Below are 23,607 nucleotides of genomic sequence, written 5' to 3'. Positions count from 1 at the left end.
GCTTGCTAGCTTGCTCTTTGATTCATTCCACAAACATTAGCCAGTACATACTCTGTGCCGGACCAACCTGGCATGGCTTACCAATCAAGAGACTGATTCGCAGGGAGGGCCCTGTGGAGTCCCCTGGAAATCGCTCAGATGTGAGCCTAGCACACAGTAGGCGCTCCGTAAATATTTGTGGAATGCATGAAAGGAGACTTTGCCAGCAGCATCGTGTATTTCACTAAATAGAAGGCCGTAGCGCCCTCCCCCGGAGGAACATCTGTTCTAAGATGACCTCTTTATTTTTCGACATCAAAATGTCGTTCCTGATATGAAATGATGATGATGCCAGAACACAGAATAATTGTTAAAATATAAAGGTGATAACGCCATATTTCTGGAATTTCCTGTAATCCTCAATTTTGGGAACCACTGAAAATAAAACCTGAAAAGCCTCAAATGTGGTTATTTTACTGGGACCAGGGCCTGAGAGGCCGCCTAGAGGCCCGCGGGGCTGGAGCCGAAGGTCCGGGAAGCGCCGGTCCCGGGAAGGGCAGGTCCTGGGAAGGGCAGCATTGTTGGTAGCGCGTCTCCAGCTCTCTGTGGCTGCTTAGTGTGCGGTTCCACCCGCAAAGCCAGCCAGGGCAGTGAGAGAAGTAACCAGATAAATCTGCGTGAACCTCCCCACCGAATTCACACTAATCCTTCGCGGGAACTTGAAACTACCGAGTAAATTAAAGCCAGGGTGTGTTCTGAATTTTACTGCTGCCGCTGCCCGCTGCGTCCACCCGTGAGCTTGGGGAGGCAGGGCGGGGCGGATGGAGGATGCGCCGGAGGACCCAGCCTGGGCAGGCCCACACTCACAGATGGAGAGAGGATTTAAAAAGCGGGAGAAGGCTCCTTAGATATACCACCCCCCCTTCCAGTTTCAGGTGTGTTCCTCCAGGAGATTTTCCCATGTTCATATACAAACATTGGCAAAAGTGGAATCATTTTACATAACCTGTTTTCGCAGTTCACCTTTTTAAAGAATTTAATCCGCAGGGGTTAGTTATTTTTTCAGGCTCAACCCTTCCACATGCTTCCTTTGGTTGGGGAAAGCGAAATTCTCCTCACCTCTGGTGGATGTTCCGGTTGTTTTCCCCAAATATAAACACTGTCAATATTTTGCCTACTTCTTTGACTATTGCCAAGGAGTAGTTTCTAGCAGTGGAATTGCTGCTTGAAATTTTCGTTGCTTTGAAATAAAAAGCGTGTTTCCTTTCATTTTAAAATAGTAATCCATGTGATCAAAAAGTTGTGGGTTTAAGCACACAGTGAAAAATCTCTTTCCCAGTCCCATCCTCATCAGGTTCTCACCAGGCTGAAAGGTGGTATTCCCCCCCACTTTTTTTTCTAATATGTCCTTTCAAATAATTGTGATGATTATGCTCATCACTGCTATAATATTTTTCCTTGCTTTTATTTTTTACTCATATGGTAACATCTCTATATTTTTCTGCATCTTACTATTTTCACTTACCAGTATATCTTGGGATGTAAATAATTTATTACTCTTTTTTTTTTACATATGCATAGTATTCCATTTACATAGATTGGATGGACCATAATGTATGTTATAGAACCCATACCATATTGGTAGACATGTATCTTTTTTCTTTTTTTCCCATTTTTTTATTAAGGTGTTATATGTGTACATATCTTACCATTGCCCCCCCCCCCCGTATCTTTTTTCTTATCTGTTGCTATTATATACACTGCTGCAATAAATAAATTTCTTCCTTGGTCATTTCTACCTGTATAGGTATATCTGTCAGAGAAGTTCTGTTGGAAGATAATGCCAAATTTCCCTCCACAGATGGTACCCCCACAAATAGTGCTTGTATCTCCAAATCTGACCACCACAGTTTACCCTTTATATCTTGATAGCTATTGTCAAATTGTTCTTCAAGAAAAATGCTTAGCAATTTATAACCCCACCTTTGCCCTCTCCCCACATTGGACATATATATATATATATAACCTTTATCAATCTTGTAGGTAATAAGTAGTACCTTGCTGGCATTTTAATTTTTATTTATTTGATTATTAATTGTTTCTTTATTTTCTTTTCATGTTTATTGGCCAGTTGTATTTCTTCTGCCATTATCTATTAATTCATTTCCTTTGACCAGTTTTAATTTTCAAACATCCCTTTCTTTATTGATTTGCAGAAACTCTGTATTGTGGATAGTAGCTCATTGCTTTCAATGTGTGTTTTAATTTTTTTGAATTTATAATCTGTCTTTTAATTTTGTTTCTGATGTCTTTTGTTTCCTGAAGTTTAAAGTAACTTTCTAATTACAAAACCAATTCATGCTGCTTTGCTCTATCATGTGAAAGTTGAAAGTTCTTCATTTTCCCCATATAATACAACCCGCTCTCAAAATGTAGCCTCCCAATTTTCCCTAGTAACTGAAAAAAAAAAATATGTTACAAAAGTGGGAATTTTTTTTTGCAAACTGCTTTTTTCATTTGATAAACATTTGTGAAAATCTTTCCATATAGAATTGCCTCATTTTCTAAAATACCTGGACAGTATTTTATTATGCAGATATAATTTATTTAAACAGTTCCCTATTGGTGGGTATTTAGGTTGGTCCTACTCTTTCACTGTTCCAAACAATGCTTCAGTGAACATCTTCGTATCCCCATTTGAACAGATGGTTGTTGAAAATCCTCATTTATGAAGCAATCTGAAAAATGTGAAAATATGTGGGACATTTTCTATTAAGGAATTGTTAATTTTTGGGCTGTGATAATAGTATTGTGTTTTTTTTTATTTTTAAAGGAACCTTATTTTTAAGAGATACATACAGAAATTATCTAGATGCCATAATATGATGTCTGGAATTTGCTTAAAATTATGGGCTATAAAAGAAATAGGATTGTTTCTGCGTTTATAGTTGTTGAAGTCAGAGGATATGTATATCAGGGCTCATTATACTATTCTCTCTAATTTTGTATATGTTTAAACTTTCTCATAATAAAATGTTTTCAATAAATATAATTTCAAATATATCTGGTATGAGTATAATTACAGGATAAATTCCTAGAAGTGAAAATTTGAAATCCAAGTATAGATGCTTAAAAATGTGATAGATATTTCCAAATGCCAAAAATGTGCTAATTTATACTCCCAGCAATTGTGTATAAATGTGCCATTTCTCCACATCCTCCCATCCCAGGATATACTCAATTTTTTAGAATAAAATCTTTTCAAGTGAAAAAAAATCTTATTTTTATTAGCATGAAGTTAAATTAGTAATTTAAAAGTTAAATTAGTAACTTAAATGAGGTTAAGTAATTTTAATATACTTACTTTTCATTTTTATTTCCTATTCTGTGAATTTTTAAATTCATGAACTTAGCCATTTCTGTATTGGTTTGCTCATTGTTTTCTTATAGTTGTAATCTTTGCTATGAATTTTTTATCTTTTTTAAAACTTTGCCATGAATTTTTTTCTGGATTAAAATTTAAACTGTAATCACATCTAGTGGTCATTTCTTTTTGGGCTTCTACATTTTAATTCTCAATTAGAAATGTTTTCTCCAACTAAAGATAAACATATTAGATATTATATATAATATTATATATATACCTTAGAATTTTTGTTAAAAATTTTTTGTTAGTCTTTGCAACAAACCAAATAATAAAGAAGTACACAAAGTAAGAAGGGATAAATCTTACCCCTCTGACTCGTTTCCACTCTCCAAAACAAATGGGAGAGGTGTTTATCCTGCCAGACTTAACCCTGTGCAGGTAAAAGCGTGCTCGCATGTGTGCGCACGCACACACACACACACACACACGCAAACACACAGACACAATTATTAGTTTTACTTTTTGTTCTTTGTGAAAATTGGTTTATACATACTTCCTGTTTCTATGTAGCTGGGTCAACATATGGAGAGGTTAATGTCTTGTTAATATTTCTTGTTAATGTCTACATAATAGCAAAGGCATAATTATACTGTGATTTCATCCACATATTCCTACTGATAAACATCTAGCTTTTTCCTTTTCTCTCTCTCTTACAAACTATGCTACAAACAGTGGATCTATCTTTATCTAAGTATACTAATATTTCCCTGGGGGTAAAAACCGCTATAAAATTTCTAGGAAAAGGAATGTATGCATTTTTTAATTGAGTTAGGCATTGTGAAATTGCCCTCCAAAAAAAACCCTCATATTGTGTTAAATTGTATTCTTAATAACAGAGCTTGAAAGAAACTATATTTTCCCTCACCTATGCCAGCACCATTTTCTCAGCCTGATATGGCATCTGAAAAAAAAAATTGTATCTCATTGCTGTTTTAGCTTTCATTTTCTCCAGTTCCTTCTGAGCTTGAGTATGTTTTATATGTATTAGCTGCTTGCATTTCTCTTCTCTAAATAACCCACCACATAATTTGCTGTTTCCCACTGGGCTGTTTGGCTTTACTCGTTTGTCTATAGAGACTGTGTGTGTCTTAGAAATTAAGACACTGTTATGCATGCATTATTAATATTTTATCCCACACTATCATTTGTTTTTTTAAACTGCCTCTCACCCTGCAGAAGCTTTTATTTCTAGGCACTCAAAACTGTCACTGGCTTTCCTTTTGAAAAATTATTTTAAGATGTTTTTCAATCTTTAGAGCTTTATATTTTCCATTTAAATTTTTAAGCCATCTTGTGTTTATTTTTGTATGTAGTGTGAGACCATTACTTTATTCCAGATAATGAGCTAATTGTCCAAAAGCCACATCTTTAATAGTTCTGTCTTTCCTCCAACTAATTTGAAATTTCATCTTTATAACAAACCTAATCCTCATTTATGCATTGATTTGATTCATAACTCTTGTGCCAGCATCATACCATTTTAGTAGCTCTAGATTTGTTACCTATTTTGCTTTGTGACAAGCAAGTATTTTCTCCTCATTCTTTAACACTTTTTCTTAACTATTCTTTCATTTTCAAATTTTCCAGTAAACTTGAGAATGAGTTTTTCATAAGGAATTTTTATAGTAATTACATCATATTTGCAGATTAAATCTGGAAAGACCTTATCACGCTTTAAAAATCAGCACATTAACAGATTGTCATGCAAAGGACCTTTGTGGGTGCTAGGGGATGAAGTCAGGTAGGGTTTTGAGGTGATCGCTTAGGAGAGTTCTAGAAGGGGGTATTATTTGGTCCTGGAGGTCAGGAGCATTAGCTAACTATTATCACGCAGGGGTCATCACCTCTCCCAGGGCAAAAGCTCCTTAGACATAATCGTCCTCCCTGGTACCCTAGGGCTCAACCCTCTTTAAGGAGCTGAAGGGCAGCAAAACTCATGACTCATTCCATTTAGACTCGTGCATTTCACCCTAACAAGCACCTACCTGCAAAGAGGCCCTGGAATTAAAGCTTTTCCTACTTTCTGGTGCTTCCCTCAAACTACCCAGAGAAGGAATGATTCTGGGAAGGAGGCTGTGTCACTACGGATGGGCGAGATTTTGCTGCAGAGACAACCCAAAGTCTCAGAAGTTTAACAAAATACAATTGTATTTCTCTCTCCTGAGATAAGGCCATTACAAGTGAACAAGGGCTCATCTTGGTGCCCAGAAACCCAGGCTGATGGAGCTCCATCTTGGCCCCTGCTTCAAGGACCATCACAGTAAGGGGAGGGCGTGTGGCAGGTTATCAACCAGCTTTTAAAGTGCTCACCTAAAGTGTCCGTGTCCTTTTCTCCTGGCTAAAACAAGTCATATGGTCATATGTCATTTCAGAAAATTAGTGCAGCCCTACCATGTGCCAGGAAGGAGTTGGAAACACTGGTGAACAGCATTCATGGTTTACCCACTAACTTGACTGTAATGAGTGGCTTTCTCTGACCATCCTAGCTGAAATAGCAAACACACACACACATACACACGCATATGCACATGTACATGCACAAACATACATATACACTATGGTTATTGAGTTTTGGTTATTTGGAGGGGGTCAGTAATATCACTTATCTCGTTTTATTGTCTTCCCAGCATTTACATTAGTTTTAATTACCTTACAAATTAGTTTAAAAAATTTATTATCTGTCTTTTTCCCCAGTACAAGGCCTATGGGAACATGGACCTTGTTTATTTTGCTCATTTCTATATACCCAGACCCTATAATAGTATTTGGCACATAGTAGGTGCTTATGAAATATATGTTGAATATATATAGTTGTAAATAAATAGTATAGTACTACAAGTATTCAATAACTTTCTTTCACTTCATGTCATTTAATATAGACATTGCCTTATCCTTTTTAATTGCATGGTATTTTATAGTATGAATTACCATAATTTGTTTAGTCATTTGCCTTGTGGGGAAGATCGAGGATGCTTTCAAATTTTTAATATTTTGAACAATGCTGCAGCAGACATCTTTATATATCCCTTGGAGCACATGAATCTATGATTTTCTGAATAAAATAAAAGTGTGGGACAAAAGTTATGTGCATCTTTAATCTGGACGAATGCAACCTTAAAAGGTTGTGACAGTTTATGGTGCTACCCAGAGTGAATGGGAGTGTGGATTTTCCTACGGTGCATCACTGCTTTGTTAATCACCTTTCAATGCCTTTCCGAGCTTATGGAAGACAATTTCCAGTGTTGCTTGAATTTAGATTATCCCGATTTCTGTGGAGCTGTGCTTATCTTTCCATGTTTATTGGCCATTTGGTATCTTTTCCTGTGAATAGCCCAGATAAATTATTTGAGCATTTTGTCTACTACACTTTTTCCCTTTTCAAAAATAATTTATCTTAATTGCATTTTATACATTCTGGATATTATTTCTTTGCTTTTTAAAAAGTATTTTCTTCAATTCTGGGTGGGATAATTTTTTTGTTTTTGTTTTTGGTATTTTACCTTGGTTCTGGCACTTTTGTCATACAAAAGTTTTTAGTTTTAATATAGTCAAATACATCCTTTGTTTTTCCTGTTCAGCTCCAGTTTTGTATTTTGCTTAGAAAGCTCTTTGCAAGCTTAGAATTATAAAAATACTTTCCTATATATATATTTTAGTGCCTTTATCATTTCATAGGCTATGCTTTGTTAATTCATTTAAAACATTGTTATTTATGATGAGACAGGAATATAATAATACTTTATTTTATTCCAAACAGATAATTTATAGACACCAATCTACTTAACTCCACTTATTGACTTGATCAAACTTTCCCCAAATTCTCTCATTATATATACATGGGTCTAATTGTGTACTCTTGATTCTATTGTTTCCCAATTTTCAGTCATTTGAATAATATCTTCATCATTTCTGTTATATTTATGTTCAATTTATTTACTTAATATTGTAGCATAATACATTTTAAAATTAATACTTTAGCTTCATGCTAAGCACATAAAATCATAGGTTTAACTTTCTCTAGCAAACATTAAATAAGTGCTTAATTATTGACATGACAAATGTTTATTTATATGCCACTTTAAATCATCTTACAAACCACGGGTGCAGAGGTACTTTGGGGAAACACTATTGCATTCTTTCCTCTAACAGATTTGTCCATTTCGTTGACGGAACATCATTCTAGCTTCATGGTGTGTTTTATTGCTGTTATTGTTAATGTCTTATATTGAAATAACTTCAGACTCTCAAGGTAGTAAAATGAGTACTGAGAACTATTGTGTATCCATCACCTAGTTTTTCCTAATGATGATGTCTTATGTATCTATAATACATTATCAAACTCGGGAAATTGACATGGCACAGTATGATTGACTAGACTACTGACCTTTCTCAGATTTTACCCATTTTTGCCTGCACATATATTTTGTCTTTATGTAGAGTCAAATGACATCTTATCACATTTATAGATTCATGTAACTACCGTGTTTCCCCGAAAATAAGACATACTCCGAAAATAAGACCTACACACAGGTTTCCTTCTGAGTGAAATATAAGGCATCCCCCGAAAATAAGGTCCCCAGGCTCTGTCTCAGAATGAAAATTAATTTACCCTAAACTGGTCGCTAGGGCCACCCCAACTGGTGTCTAGCAACCAGTGACGTTACGCGGAGTCCTGACGTCACTGCTGTGTGGAGGCGGAGCGGAGGTCGGAGTGAGCGGTGAGCCCGGGGCGGGAGAGAGGAGGAGACTTTCGCAGATGCGTGTAGAAGAACAGAAGGATTAGAGCGGACGGGACGCGGCGAAGGTGGTGAGTGCTGGTCTGTCTCTGGTGACACTACCTGATGCTCGCGGCCACCTTCATGATGACTGAAGGTTCTCAGTCAGTAGCAGACCCTGCTCCAGCCCAGATCCAGGCCCCAGCAAGCCCAGTGACAGTCCCCAGCAGGCCCCAGGGGGTAAATGTCTGATAAAGGGGTAGGGGGGAAGTCTGGTGAAGGTGTTCAGTGGCACAGGGGTGGGGGGAGGGGGCTCACTTAAAATGACACAGAAGGATCAGAGGGGGCAATCAAAATGACACAGGAGAATCAAAAGGGGTTACTAAAATGGTAATCCCCCCTCTGATTCTCCTGTGCCATTTTGATTCCCCCCTCTGATCCCCCCTGTGTCATTTTGAGTGATCCCCCTCCCACCACCTTGATACCCCAATTCCTTTTTTTTTACCCCTAGAAATGAGCGCAAAAAGAAAAAGCTACTCCGTGGAGTACAAGAAAGGAATCGTGGAAGACTCTTGGGGCCAAAATCTTACTGCTTTCTGCAAAGAGAAGATGTTGAGTATCCGATTGGTCCGAAAATGGCGAGCAGAGTATGGTAACCTCATTGAACAAGTGGACAAGGGAAATGCTAAAAAGCGCAAGTGTGGATCAGGTCGGCAACCATTATTTTCCGAGCTGGAAGACCTGATCTGTGAATGGGTTGTTGACAGGAGAGCAAAGGCTTTGGTTGTGAATAGGGCTCAGATTCAAGAATTTGCCCTTGCAATGGCACCACAGTTTGACATAGCCCCTGAAGACTTCAAAGCATCACAACACTGGCTGGATAATTTCCTTCAGCAAAGTGAACTGTCTTTAAGAAGATCTACAACATTGTTTAGGTTGGAAGATACTCAAGTTATTAAGCGAGCACTTGCATTCAAGTCCTTTATTGATGATGCTGACGTCTCTAAATACAATCTTTCCAACATGATTGCTATGGATGAAACTGCAGTGTTTATGGGCCAATCATCTCAAATAACAATTGAACAGTGGGGTGCCTCCTTAGCGTACATTCCCTCCACTGCTTACGAAAGTGCACGTGTTTCCTGTATTTTGGCAATTCGTCTGGATGGCACTAACATCCCACCTTTAATCATTTCTAAGGGCAAGAAGGAAAAGATTGAACGTGTTTTGGGTGTTTTTATTCTTGAAACTGAAAAAGCCTGGGCCACACAAGCAGTTATAAGGAAGTGGGTCGATTTAATGCTGCCGCTTGTTATGCGAGGGAGCCAAAGAGGTCTGCTAGTCTGGGATGCAGCCAGCACTCACCGCGCTATAGACATGAAGACATTTCTTCACAAAAGAAAAATAGATCAGATAATGATTCCCGCAGGAATGACGGCCTATCTCCAGACTCTTGATATTGCAATAAACAAGCCATTCAAAGACAATTTGCGCATGGAAATTAATGACTACATTGAAAATAGAGTGGAGAGAAATCAGTGTGGAAACTTTGTGAAACCTAAACTGCAAGAAGTTGTGACTTGGGTGAAGAATTCATGGGAGAAAATCACTGACAGTTGCATTGCAAATGCACTGCGAGCAGGCTACCTTGACAAGAAGTACTCATTTAAAGACAGTGCTATTGCTAAACATGAAAGATTTGGTCCACTGATTCTGAAAGAAATGGAGTCACAAGAAATTCACCAGGAAATTCAGGAATTGGATTGTTATGATGATGTTCCAGAAGATGATGACATGATTGTCATTGAATAAATGAGTAAATTCTTGATACTGTAGGATTCACAGTTTGTCTGGTTTGTGTTGACAACTACCGTACTACCGTACCGTATACAGGTAATAAATTTCCTTTATTTTCATTTAACAATAAATGTGTACCGTATTCTTCTTCTTGGAAAAATAAGACATCCCCTGAAAATAAGACCTAGCGTATCTTTGGGGGCAAAAATTAATATAAGACACTGTCTTATTTTCGGGGAAACACAGTACCACCACAATCAAGATACAGAATCATTAGTCAGCATCAAGGAGCTTCCTCACAGACCCCTTCATAGTCACACCCTCCCTCACCTAACCCCCTCGCAACCATGGATCTGTGCTCTACTCTATAACTTAGTCATTTTAATAATGTTTTAGAAATGGAATCACACAGTACAGAATCTTGGGAACTGACTTGTGTGTTGTTGTTTTTTCCTCGCTTAGCATAATGACTTAGACGCAGGCGTCCTCAAACTACGGCCCGCGGGCCACATGCGGCCCGCCGAGGACATTTATCCAGTCCGCCGGGTGTCACTGCCTGTCCTGCTTAGCAGCTGACTCATCCTGGGCCCGCAGTGCGCATAGGAATTTGTTCATAGTTTTTTTTTTAAACTATAGTCCGGCCCTCCAACGGTCTGAGGGACAGTAAACTGGCCCCCTGTTTAAAAAGTTTGAGGACCCCTGAGAGATTTGTCCAAATTGTCATGTCTATCAAAAGTCATTTCTTTCACTTGCTGACTAGTGTCCCATGGTGTAGCTATACCACGGTTTGTTTAACCACTCACCTACTAAGGGACATCTGTTTGTTTTTTTTCCATTTGGGGACTATTACAGCTAAAACTGCTATGAACATTCATGATCAGTTTTTTTAATCCTCACCTGAAGATATATTTTTTTATTGATGAGAGAGAGAGAAAGAGAGAGAGAGAAAGAAACATTGATATGAGAAACATTGATTGGTTGCCTCCCGTATGCCCCCTGACTGGGAATCGAACCTGCACCCTTTCGGTGTGCCCGAGGATGCTCCAGCTAACTGAGCCACCCAGCCAGGGCATCATGTACAGGTTCTGATGTGAATCTAAGCATTTGTTTCTCCTGGATAAATGCTCAGGGGTGTGATCACTGGGATCTATGGTAAGTATATGTTTAACTATTTAAGAAACTGCTAGGTTGGTTTCCAGAGTGGCTGAACCATTCACGTTCCTCCCAGCAATGTCTGAGTGGTCAGGTTTCTCTGTATCCTCACCAGCATTTGGTACTCTCTGTGTTTTTTATGTTACCTATTTTATTTTTTTAAAATACATTTTATTGAGTTTTTACAGAGAGGAAGGGGGAGGGATAGAGGGTTAGAAACATTGATGAGAGAGAAACATCAATCAGCTGCCTCCTGCACACCTCCTACTGGGGATGTGCCCGCAACCAAGGTACATGCCCTTGACCAGAATCGAACCCGGGACCTTTCAGTCCGCAGGCCAACACTCTATCCACTGAGCCAAACTGGTTAGGGCTATGTTACCTATTTTAATATATGTTCCTGTGGTTTTGATCCTTCTTTCCCTAATGGCTATTAATGTTGAGCATCTTTTCATGTACTTATTTGTATGGCCTGTTTTGATACCCTCCAGGCAAGTCTGGGGTTGCCTTTCTTATATGGTTCCTGCCTCCCCTGACTCTGGAGGGAGAGCTGACCTTGGCTGTTCCCTGAGGTGGGAATGCTCCTCTTAGCTCTACCACAAGGCTGAAAGGGGTGGTGGTGATGGTGGGTGATTTGACCTCAGTGGTTAGGCACACAGGCTCAGAGCTTCGGGTAAGCTCTGGGGGGCTTACTGGGGAGAGGGTGTGAAGCTCCCAGTACCACACCCCAAGACACTTTCAATAAAAATCAATGCCTTGGAGATGGAGTCACTTAGGCGTTGTGAGGAAGTTCTCAGACTGGGCTCCCAATTGGAAATAGTGGGACCTGGTCACAAGAGGGTCACAAATATGACCTCACCTTTTTGGGATGTAGAAAGAATTGGAGGGGAAGCTTGAGTTGTCCCAAAAGGCCTGTGGTTCCCACCAATATCCCAAGAGTAGGACTCACATCTGTCATGCTCTGCCCAGCACCCCTGAGCAAGACCTGCCAGCGGTGGGAGGAGGGCCACCTCTGCAGCAGTGACTGTGTCTCCCCACCCACACTCACCTTCTCCCTGAGGGTTGACTGTGAGCCCAAAGGTGCTAGAGAACCTCTGAGATCCACGATAGGACTTGTGAGTCAGAGCCCAGGCGGCGCTAAAGCACGTCCTGGAGGAGTGAACTGGCCCTGGCAGGAGCCAGGAGGAACCAGTCTCATAAACCCTATGGTGAGAAGGGGGCGTGAGAGTGGGGGCAGAGGTCTCAGGTTCAACCTCTAGAGCAGAGATTCTAAAGGTAGCTCTGCAGTCTGGTGGCTCAGAAAGAGCCTCCTGCCAGTCATACATCCCATATACAGGCCCTTCCTATGTCTTCCAGGGTAATCATGATCTCATCCAGAACGTTCCATTTTTACCCGTGACCACAGTCCTCTTCATTATGACCTATGGATTGAATCATTAAGGCTTACTAAAAGAGGGTATTCATAAAGTAAAATAAGGGTGTTTCTAGAACTTACTGAACAATGTCAGCGTGACCTTGGGTCAGTTACTTAAAATTTGTTTATTTGCCCATCTGTAAAGTGGGGATAATACTAGTTCCAACTTCATTGAGATATTGGAAGGGTTAAAGTGCTTAAAACAGTGCCTAGCTCAGAGCAAGCATCGTGTCAGCTGTTATTATGACCAAAACATAAGCAGGGACGCCACACCCCTACAGAGGGCTGGTGCTTCTGCAACTGTCCAGGGTGTCTTGACCTGGCCTAGGGCTGCCTGGATGGTAAGTTTTCCCATTGACATTAACCTTCCTAGGAAATGGTAAGTTTCTGTTAGCTTAGCTTTATTGTTATCAACATTATGTGTTGGGAGTGGTTTGGTAAATCCTACAGAATACAATGCTGCATATTCCACACTCTAATGTTTAACATAAAACTTTCTAATAACTAGATTTCAAGCCATCCATGTGTATGGTTCAGACATGGATCATCTTTGTCCCTTTAGTTAAACATGATGTATATATACATAACACCCCCCTCCCCCCCCAAAAAAAATTTGACTTTTGTGGAAGACATTATTGCTATTACTGAGCTCTTTAAGGGGGACCATCTGGTGAGTGTGGCTGCAGAGTTTTCAGCCTCTCCTAAGTAGGCTCCAGAATATTGGAGACCCCGCACATGGAGGGCCCGGGAGGGTGGCCCTGCTATTCAGAAGTAGGTACATGGGGAGTGGCAGCAGCCCCTGTCTGCAAGGCACCACAGCTTGATGTAGAGGCAAGGGTCCTTGCGCTCCTCCTGGGGACCCCAGCTCCCCAGGCTGCCCTCTACGTCACAGCAGCTGCCCCTGCATGGACCCCAGGAGCGTCTGTGCCGAGTGCTCACCCACGTGCACACACACAGGGCGCAGGACCTGGTCCTGGACATCTCCTCCAGCAGCCTTACCTGATTGATCAGACCCAATGCTCACCCATCTTCTCCTCTGCACTTGAAGACTTGCTGTCTCTTTCCATTTGTTCCTCACTCTGCTGAGGGAACAGAATCCTGCCTGAGTCAGAGTGAGTCCTTTCTGTCCACACTATGAAAGTAGAGCTGATTGCCAGTTTGATTCCTGGTCAGGGCACATGCCCAGCTTGTGGGCTTATTCTCCAGTAGGGGGCATGCAGGAGGCAGTTGATCAATGTTTCTCATCGATGTTTCTCTCTCTCTCTCTCTCTCTCTCCCTTCTTCTCTCTCTAAAATAAATAAAAACATTAGATATAATATACTGCCTTGGGTGACTAAGGAAGCTAGGTCCAGAGAGGGTAAGCCACTGTCAGAGGTCACTCAGTGAGGCCCAGCCCGAGGAGTTCCCCTGTAATTAAGATGCTTGTTGGTGGCCTAACTCCTTAACTAGTGAACTGACTTGCCTCCTTGCACCGCTCCTGCAGATGCCAAAGGGACCATCCGGGAAATCGTCCTGCCCAAAGGCCTGGACCTGGACCGGCCCAAGCGGACCCGCACATCCTTCACGGCCGAGCAGCTGTACCGCCTGGAGATGGAATTCCAGCGCTGCCAGTACGTGGTGGGCCGTGAGCGCACTGAGCTGGCCTGCCAGCTGAACCTCTCAGAGACTCAGGTAAGAGGGTATCCGGGCCACTGCACCCCTGCCCTGGGAACTCCTCCAGTGTGAGAACCAACTCTGGAGGAGTTCAGACATGCATTAAAGTTACAGGTAAATCAGAGAAAACAATCCCAGTGCTGACAAGAGAGAATTGGTATGTGCCAGCGGGGGCCTTTCATCATGCAATTTGGATTAAACGGGGAGAAACTTGGGGGGAGGGGCACTCTAAATGCAGGGAGTGGCTCAGGGGGGATGTTGGCAAGTGAGAGAAGCTCGAAGGGATGGCGAGGGGTTGGGTTTGGGGAGAGAGAAGATTTTACACAGTTGGGACCTCAATTCCCCATTCTGGGCCTTTTCCTACCCTCTGTCACCTTCCCTGTATCCCAGTGTGGCTCAGATTCTCTTGTTAGAGAGAAGGGGTCTGAATACCCCCTTCACCCAAGAATGGCATTTTAACAATAGTGTGCTCAATCCAAAGGAAAAGCTTTTGTAAACTGAGTCCCTATCCTGTGATGATGGAGGCATTTCATGCTGGCGATAGAGCCACGTCATGACAGCAACAACAATAATAATCATACTTACTTAGTACTTACTTGTGTCAAGGCACTGTTCTAAGTGCTTTGGATATGGGCTTTTGGTTGATAGCGGTGAGGTAGGTGTGTTTTTTGGTTTATTTGTTTGTTTTTTCAGCCAAGAAAGTAAGGGTTTGTTAAGGAGAGGGAGCCATGCCCAACGTCACAGGCAGCTTGTGTTCCAAGGCCTGGCTCTCTGATGGCTTCCAGGGGGTGGAAAAAATATTAGTCATGGTGACAACAGAGTGAGGGTGGTGGTCTCCACAGATAGCTGGTGCTAGGTAGGGGTAATTAATCATTGCGTCTGGTCCTGATGGCAGCCTTGGAGTTGTTCCGTCCAATTTCACAAGGATTTGTTATGTGGATCGTTCCACTTTCCTGGGCCCAGAGCTAAAGCACAACTGAGGCCAAGATAGTTTGTTTAGTTTGATTGAAAAGTCTGTCTCAGGAATCAATAGACCCAGGACCTTGTTCCTGGATGCTGACCAGACCACATTGTGCTGAGGGCTTAATGATTAAGCAAGGGAGAGGGAGGAGGGGGAGTCAGGGCACTAGGTGAGGCCAGTTTGAGGCAAAGGAAAAATATCAAAATAAAAGGCCAAATTAAAGAAAATAAAGTTTCTGTGTGGTTACAATTCTGGATATGTTAGTTCACGAATCCCAACAAACCTTTGATGTAGCTACCAGTATTATCCCTTTTTATTTTTTTTAAATATATTTTTATTGATTTCAGAGAGGAATGGAGAGGGAGAAAGAAATAGAAACATCAATGATGAGAGAGAATCATTGATTGGCTGCCTCCTGCATACCTCCCACTGGGGATCGAGCCCACAACCTGGGCATGTGCCCTGACCAGGAATCGTGACCTCATGGTTCATAGGTAGACGCTCTACCACTGAGCCACGCCAGCCAGGCAGTATTATCCCATTTTACAGATAAGGAAAGATTATACCCGGAGTCATACAACTAGTAAGTTCCAGAACTGGGGTTGGGAGAAGCCGCCTGGCATCTTTATGCTGCCTGTAAACTGGGCAATCAACCTGGAGCTTGTCAGAGAGGGACTCGGAGATCCTTCGTTTAGCTACAGCTCTAGTAGTTAAATCTCATACACGAGGGAGATCAGTGAACAGATGTATTGCAAACAAGGCCAAAGCAGGATTTATAGAGAGAAGAGAGGAAGGAGAGGAGTAGGAAGCCTGTGGGCAGGAGGGGTGCGCTTTCTGGGGAAGGCTGCGGGAGGATGGGTGAGGCCTCTCCCTGTGCTGCTGGCTGCTGTCCTGTCCGGGGGCACCCCAGGTGCTGTGGTTAAGTCTGGATTGCACCACCTCCCTCACACGAATTCCTCCAGCTCCTCCAGTCACGCTAACAGAATGCTGTCAGTCCACCCTCATATGGGGCAGTAAGATGTTCCTGGACTTCCCTATCCTCCTGGGGTAAACCCCAAGCGGGGCAGAGAGAGAGATGAGGAAAAGGCAGGGAGGATGGGACCTGCTGGGCCAGGGCTGAAGTCAGTCCTCTCCACCTGGACCGGTTTTCCTCCAGAGGCCTCTGTAGAGTCCCAAATAATTCAGCAGATGGCCCACAGTGCTTCCAGCTCGGCCCTCCCTCTAGCTGGAACTAGAAAGCCAGGCTGTGATCACAGAGGGAGCTTCAGTGAGTGGGCCCAGCCAATGTTCCTGGGAGACCTCGGGGGACACCCTCAAACACTGAAGTCTAGGCACAGAATCGCCTCCAAAACCTGCCCCTCCTCTTTATCCTAACTATCCTCTGCTTCACCTAATTTCCCCCCAAACTCTACCCTGAAACTTTGCTCTCCAAGGGCATCTCAGATGTCCAGGGCAGTAGCTCCTCTCAGTCCTCACCCTTCCCCTGCCCTGCCCCCATACACACTGCATTTCCTGCCTTTGAAGGTCAAAGCCATCCCTAAGGCATCTTCACTTTCTCCCAAGAGACCTTTCCCACATGGCTTGACCTGTAAAGTGTGTGTGTATGTGTGTGTGTATGTGTGTGGTACGTGTGTGTGTGGTACGTGTGTGTGTGTGTGTGTGTGTGTGTGTGTGTGTGTGTGTGTGGTCTGGTGAGCACCAACCATATGCAGTTCCCAAGGACAAGAATGTGCCAATGGGGATACCAAGGCACAGAGAGGTTGGGTAACTTGTCCCATGTCATCCCACTAATTAAGGGAAGAACCAGAATTGAATCCAGGCAGCCTGACCTCAGGGTCTTCTTCACCACATCATTCGCTGCTCTTGCCGCCCTGTCCATCTCTCCCACTGCTGGTGTCCGAGACCCAAGTGGGTAAAGATAGAGTTTTATTAATTCTCGTCTTCCAGGCATATATGAGATGCTTGCTATTTATGTGTTGTATGAATGAATGACCAGAGTACCAGGGTCAGAGCAGGAAACAAGAAAAGAAGATGTTGCTGTGGAGGAAAGGGAGGTGAGAGGCTGGCTCCAGGATTCCCCTCACTCGGCTATCCCAGGGGACTTTTTCAGGACCAGGGACCAGGTACCAGGCTGACACACTGCCAAGTCCCAATACTGACATGATCACCACCTAGCTTGGATAAGAGTGGCCCTGGCCCTCTAGCAATTGTCCTCAGCCCTGTGCCCACCGCCTCTGCCCCAGATGGCTTCTCCAGAACAGCAGAATAGGTGGTATCTTCCTGGTCCAGGTTACAAAAACCAGGGCCACTCAGATACACAGGTACTGTTCATCTCAGATTAAGTATGTGCCCAGTCACAGGAAGAGTCTCTTAAATATTAATGTCACTTCCCACATGCCTTAGACCCAGGCATCCCACACAACGAGTCTTGGAATTTAACACTGACCATGCATGAGCGTGAAGAAGGTGATGGATGACCTTCTGGAAAATGCGTCCCCAGTCTTGGCAGCCAAGTGGAAACCACACCCCTCCCCTGATGTGCAGCTATGGGTCACAGCGTAGTCCCACAAGGGGCCAGGGGTGAAGCTACCAAGCATTCCCTGAGTTGCAGATGAGCCAGAAGAGGGAGGAAGCAAGGTGGCAGCCCCAGGAAGACCACAGCAGGCCTGGGAGACAAGGGGAGGGCAACGCCCCAGGAAGTGCATTGCGCTTCAGAATGGGACCTGTGCCCCTGGGAGAGTGCAACTGAACTGAGCCTTATAGAACTAGTAACTTCGGATTTAATCCTGGGAAGAGGGTGACCCCTCAGGTGAAACTGGAGGCTTCCTGGAGGAGGAGGGGCTAGTTCAGAGGCTCTGAGCCTGTCCCTCACTCAGTTTGTCCCTTGTTCCCTGAGCCTTATGAATCAATCCCTTAGGGACCGTGGGATTGATGGTGGGAAGTAGACAGGCAGGTCTTCTCACTCCCACCTTCGCAGCTCCAGCACCCACCTCCACTGTTTGCAGCATTAGAATCACCCCACAGAGCTTAAAATAATAAATACCATTGCCCTAGCTGGTTTTTAGAGCATCAGCTGGAGGACTGAAGGATCTCAGGTTTGATTCCAGTCAAGGGCACGAAGTCAGTTGCAGGCTTCATCCCCAGCCTGGGTCCAGTGTGTGTGGGAGGCAACCAATCGGTGTGTCTCAAATCAATGTTTCTCTCTCTCCATCCCTTCCATTCTCTCTAAAAATCAATGGGAAATATTAATGAGGCAAAGCCCTCTGCTTAGAGTTCCTTATTTGATCCCTGCAACAGCTCAGGTGTTTTTGTCCGCATTTTAAAGATGAGAAACCGAGGCTCCAGGTTCTTGGTGTGGTGCCTGGCCTGAGTCCTAAGAGAGTAGGTACTAGCCAGGCAGAGAAGCTAGGATGTGTGGGGGAGTATGCTCAACATACAGAGTCCCAGGCCCCAAGCATCTGGTAGGACTGCTTCATGGAACAACTGAATTTGGGAATGACAAAGATAAAAGGGTTTTCTTCTTTCCACCCACTTCCTTTGCCAGCCTTGGTCATATCTCCCTTGGCCTTTCCTTACTGATAGCTCCTTCAAATGTCACCTCTTCAGAGAAGATGTATTTGCCAATCTATTAATAAAAATCATCTCCCACCCTAGCCAGTTTGGCTTAGTGGACAGAGTATTTTTTTTAAATATATTTTACTGATTTTTTACAGAGAGGAAGGGAGAGGGATAGAGAGTTAGAAACATCGATGAGAGAGAAACATCGATCAGCTGCCTCCTGCACACCCCCTACTGGGGATGCGCCCGCAACCAAGGTACATGCCCTTGACCGGAATCGAACCTGGGACCCTTCAGTCCACAGGCTGACGCTCCACTGAGCCAAACCGGTTTCGGCAGTGGACAGAGTATTGGCCTGTGTACTAAAGGGTCCTGGGTTTGATTCCGGTCAAGGGCACATACCTCGGTTGCAGGCTGGATCCCCAGCTCTGGTCAGGGCAGAGGCAACCAATCAGTGTGTTTCTCTCTCACATTGATCTTTCTCTGTCTCTCCTATTCCCTTCCATTCTCTCTAAAATTCAATGGAAAAATATCCTCAGGTGAAAATTAACAAAACAAACAAACAAACAAAAATGTCACCTCCCCTGTCTCTTCCCCTCTTATCCTGCCACCTTTCTCCAAAGTAGTGCCCCCAAAGTGTGGTCCTGGGGCTGCTGCCAGCCTTGCACTGTCGTCTGTCCAGAAATGGAGAGTATTTGGATATTATATAGCAACTTTTCTAGTAATTCACTATAATTGTATTTTACAAAAGAATTGGTCCAAGACAAATTAGAAAATTTAAAAAGTAATTCTTCACTCTCAGGAATTTGAGGGATGCTGCTCAAAGCACTATTGCCACCTGAAAGTCATGTTTTCATTTGTTGTTTAGCTTCTGTCTCCCTGCTACACCATCCAGTCCACACAGCAGGATTCACTTTGCTTTGTTCACTGCCAATTCCCTAGCCTGGAACAGTGGCTGGCACATAGTAGGCACTCAATACTTATCGGTTGAATGAATGTGTGAGTGAATAAATAAAGCAAGCAATCCCAAGTAGATCCTGTAACTCTCTGGTCACTTTTGGTTATCGAAACTCAATCCAATCCACTTGGCATCATGTTGAGAAGCCCAGCCTTTATAGGTTATAAGGTCAGAGGGGGCTGTGATGGGTTCAGACAGGAGATGGTCAAGTTGGGTTAAAGAGCTCACTTCAGCCCTAACCGGTTTGGCTCAGTGGATAGAGCGTCAGCCTGCAGACTCAAGGGTACCAGGTTCGATTCCAGTCAAGGGCATGTACCTTGGTTGTGGGCACATCCCCAGTAGGGGGTGTGCAGGAGGCAGCTGATCGATGTTTCTTTCTCATCGATGTTTCTAACTCTCTATCCCTCTCCCTTCCTTTCTGTAAAAAAAAATGAATAAAATATATTTTTTTAAAAAAAGAGCTCACTTCAGAGGCCGTGTCAGAGCCCACACCAGAGAGGTAGGGCCATCCGTAGACTGAGCAACTAGCCCCTGCCCTAGCCCCACACCTTAAAGGGCCCCACTTTGGCTCTCCTCTGGCCATGCCCCTCCCTGGGGTGAGGATTCTGCAAGGCCAAGGGGTCCTGCCCACCACCAGGAGTCTGTGCCCACACCTCAGGTATCCAAGATTCCAGAATTCCCTGCCAACCCCACTTATGGCACCTGGCACCTGCCTGGGCCTCTGCCCACATCAATCTTCCCCATGGCAGACCACACAGCCATTACTCAGAAGCCTTGGCCCATGAAGTGGCCAATGGGAGCTGTTTGCAGAATGAGAACAGGTTGGGGTGCCCACACACGTTCAGGTCAGAGCCAGGGCAGGCCATGAGCCAGAACCTTCCAGTGTCTTGCTCCCAGACCTGCAAATGCTGAGGCTTGGATGTGAGGCAAGAGATCCTTAAACAGTGGTTCTCCTACCTTGGGATCAGCAGGTGTCAGCGTCCCAGCCACCCCCATTCAGGTGGATTGGTCTGAGGTTAGGAGTGTGTTAGGGTCCCCAGCTAGCTCTCATGGGTGGCAGAGTTGAGAGGCACTGCTGGAGAGATGCTGCCCCAGTCCAGGCAGGAGGGGTAAGGAGAGAGGGGAGAGCCTGCGCTGGGGAAGGTGGGAAGAGGTCCCTGTGTGGGAGAGTGGATCTGAGCTGGGTCTGTACATGTGCAGTTTTTTTTTATTTTTTAAAGATTTTTATTGCCTAGTTGGTGTAGCTCAGTGGTAGAGCATAGACCTAAGAACCAGGAGGTCACGGTTTGATTCCAGGTCAGGGCCTGGGTTGCAGGCTCAATCCCCAGTGGGGGGCGCGCAGGAGGCAGCCAACCAATGATTCTCTCATGTCATTGATGTTTCTTCCTCTTCCTTCCTCTCTGAAATCAATAAAAAATACTTTTTAAAGATTTTTTAAAATTGATTTTTACAGAGAGGAAGGGAGAGGGAGAGAGAGAGAAACATCAATGCGAGAGTAAAAAACAGATCGGCTGCCCTAGCCGGTTTGGCTCAGTGGATAGAGCGTCGGCCTGCGGACTCAAGGGTCCCAGGTTCGATTCCGGTCAAGGGCATGTACCTTGGTTGCAGGCACATCCCCAGTAGGAGGTGTGCAGGAGGCAGCTGATCGATGTTTCTCTCTCATTGATGTTTCTAACTCTCTCTTCTCTCTCCCTCTCCCTTCCTCTCTGTAAAAAAAAAAAAAAAAAAAAAAAAAAAAAAAAAAAAAAATCAATAAAATATATTAAAACAAACAAACAAACAAAACAAAACAAAACAAAAAAAACGGATCGGTTGCCTCTTGCACACTCCCTCTACCAGGGATGGAGCCTGCAACCTGGGCATATGCCCTGACTGGGAATCGAACCCGCAACCCTTCAGGTGCACAGGACGACACCAACTAACTGAGCCACACCAGCCAGGGATGTACATGTGGAGTTTAACGGCAGTTGGATAATGGCCTGGATCTCAAGTTGGGAATTACTAGCACATCAATGGCTGAAACCATGACCTTGGCTAAGAGTGGAAGATATGTTGAACCAAGAAGGGAAGTTCATTTGTGCCTCCAAACTCCACCCTCCATCTGCCAATCCATTCCTCCAGCCTAGGCCACAGTCAGCTTAGCAGCGAAGGAGGACCGATGATTTGGGGGCCAGGGGTCCTTATCAGATCACCCAGAGCAGGCTGGTTGGGGGAAGACCTTAATGACACTCTGAATGCTCTTCTTTCCCCTCTCACTCCACCCCTGCTCTCCCACTCCCATACCCCTGCACCCCTCTCCTTTTCTCCCACCTGCCCCCTTTGCCTTGCCTGTCCCCTCTCCCTTCCTGGCACTTGCCCCCCAAGGTGAAGGTCTGGTTCCAGAACCGCCGCACCAAACAGAAGAAAGACCAGAGCAGAGACCTGGAGCAGCGGGCGTCCTCCTCGGCGTCGGAAGCCTTCGCCACCTCCAACATCCTGCGGCTGCTGGAGCAGGGCCGGCTGCTGTCCGCGCCCAGGGCCCCCAGCCTCCTGGCGCTGACGCCGGGCCTGCTGGGCCTGCCTGCCGGCCACAGGGGCACCGCCTTGGGCGACCCCAGGAACTCCTCCCCGCGCCTCACCCCGCTGAGCTCGGCCTCCGGGTCCCCGCCGCTGAGGCCCCTCCCTCCGGCGCTCTGCTTCTCCACCGCCCCGCTCCTGGACCTGCCCGCCGGCTGCGACCTGGGCTCCTCCGCCTTCGAGCCCTACAGCCCGCCCTACAGCCAGCTGGAACAGAGAGTCGGCAGCCCCCGGGGCGCCAAGAAAGCTAGCGCTTAAGCCTCCACCCCCTGTGACACTCTGTCCCCAAGCACTGCACCACCCTGCCTCTCAGGCCCAGTGCGGGTGGGCAGCCGCACGTCCTGCCCCCTCCCTCCCCCGCCAGAGACTCTGGACCAGGACCAGACAGCCTTGGCCACGAAGCTTGTGGGTGTGTGAGTGCGGTGTGCGTGTGTGTCTCTCTCACTGAAATAAAAGGAAAACAATGACGAAGGGAAACGGTCCCCACAGCACATGCCCTGTGACCCCCTCTATCCCTCTCTTGGCTAAGGTGGAGGAGGGATCTCTCATGGGAGGAGCAGAAACTGGGGCCATGTTCACGGTTATGGGGGATCCGGCTACCTGGCTCCCACCCCCAATCAGAGCTCCCACCCCGGCACTCCCAGGCCAATGGTAGCAGCATCCACGCTTTTCCCGGTTCAGCATTGCCCTTTGCAAACTCCTCTTTCAAACATAAAAATACTTGAGGGAGGAGATGCTAAATCCTTTAAAAGGGTGGATCCAGAGAGCCTGAGAGAGGGTACCAAAGGTAAACCCCGGTGAGACCCCCACCTGCTTTGGAAGGCCCACCCATCACAGACACAGCAATATGAGTATTTTTAAGAAACTTTCATTTAACTTTTTATTTTGTAATAATTGTAGATGTGTAGGAAGTTGCAAAGATAGTCCAGAAAACTCCTTGTACCCTTCACTCAGTTTCTCCCAAAGGTTGCATCTTCCTTCCGTAACAAAGGTGTACCATCAAAACCAGAAAACTGACATTGGTGCCATGCGTGCACCGTTCCACGTCATTTCATCCCTTGTGTAAGATTCAGGGGCCACCACTGAAATCAGCAATAGGAATTGTCCGTCACCACAAAGAGTGCCCCCTGCTAGCCCTTCATGGTCACCCCCATCCTTGCCCCAGCCCAAGAGAGTTCTTGGAAAGAATGGGAATTGGTGAGAGAGGGACCCTAAAATGGGTCCTTAGGCCAGGGGGATGCGGGGTAAGATTGGGACTCTGTAGGGAGAAACAGTCTGCTCCAGTCTGTTCTGGAAAACACATACCAGTATTTGGTTTCAAATTGGCTGACCTGAGTCACCCAGAATGGGGTGCTGGGAGGGGAATCCTGAGTCTGGAATGAGACATATGGGTGACTGGGGAGGAGCTTGAGTTGGGCAAGTCCAGCCACCACCCA

At 44.8% G+C, this 23,607-nt stretch overlaps 1 protein-coding gene across 1 annotated transcript in view; it reads left to right on the top strand.

The window, feature by feature from the left end:
• VAX2 (ventral anterior homeobox 2) overlaps nucleotides 1-22,661 on the top strand; it is a 28,442-nt gene extending 5,781 nt beyond the window's left edge. Inside the window, exons 2-3 of the mRNA XM_080683850.1 lie at nucleotides 13,969-14,156; nucleotides 21,980-22,661. Of these exons, the coding sequence (XP_080539976.1) occupies nucleotides 13,969-14,156; nucleotides 21,980-22,429 (638 nt within the window). The 3' untranslated portion in view covers nucleotides 22,430-22,661. The remainder of the gene's footprint in view (nucleotides 1-13,968; nucleotides 14,157-21,979) is intronic.
• The last annotated feature ends 946 nt before the right edge of the window (nucleotides 22,662-23,607 follow it).

The sequence above is a fragment of the Plecotus auritus genome (assembly GCF_963455305.1).
Source record: "Plecotus auritus genome assembly, chromosome: 8".
NCBI lineage: Eukaryota > Metazoa > Chordata > Mammalia > Chiroptera > Vespertilionidae > Plecotus > Plecotus auritus.
Note: the sequence above shows the minus strand (reverse complement) of the source record. Positions and strands in the feature narration are given on the sequence as shown.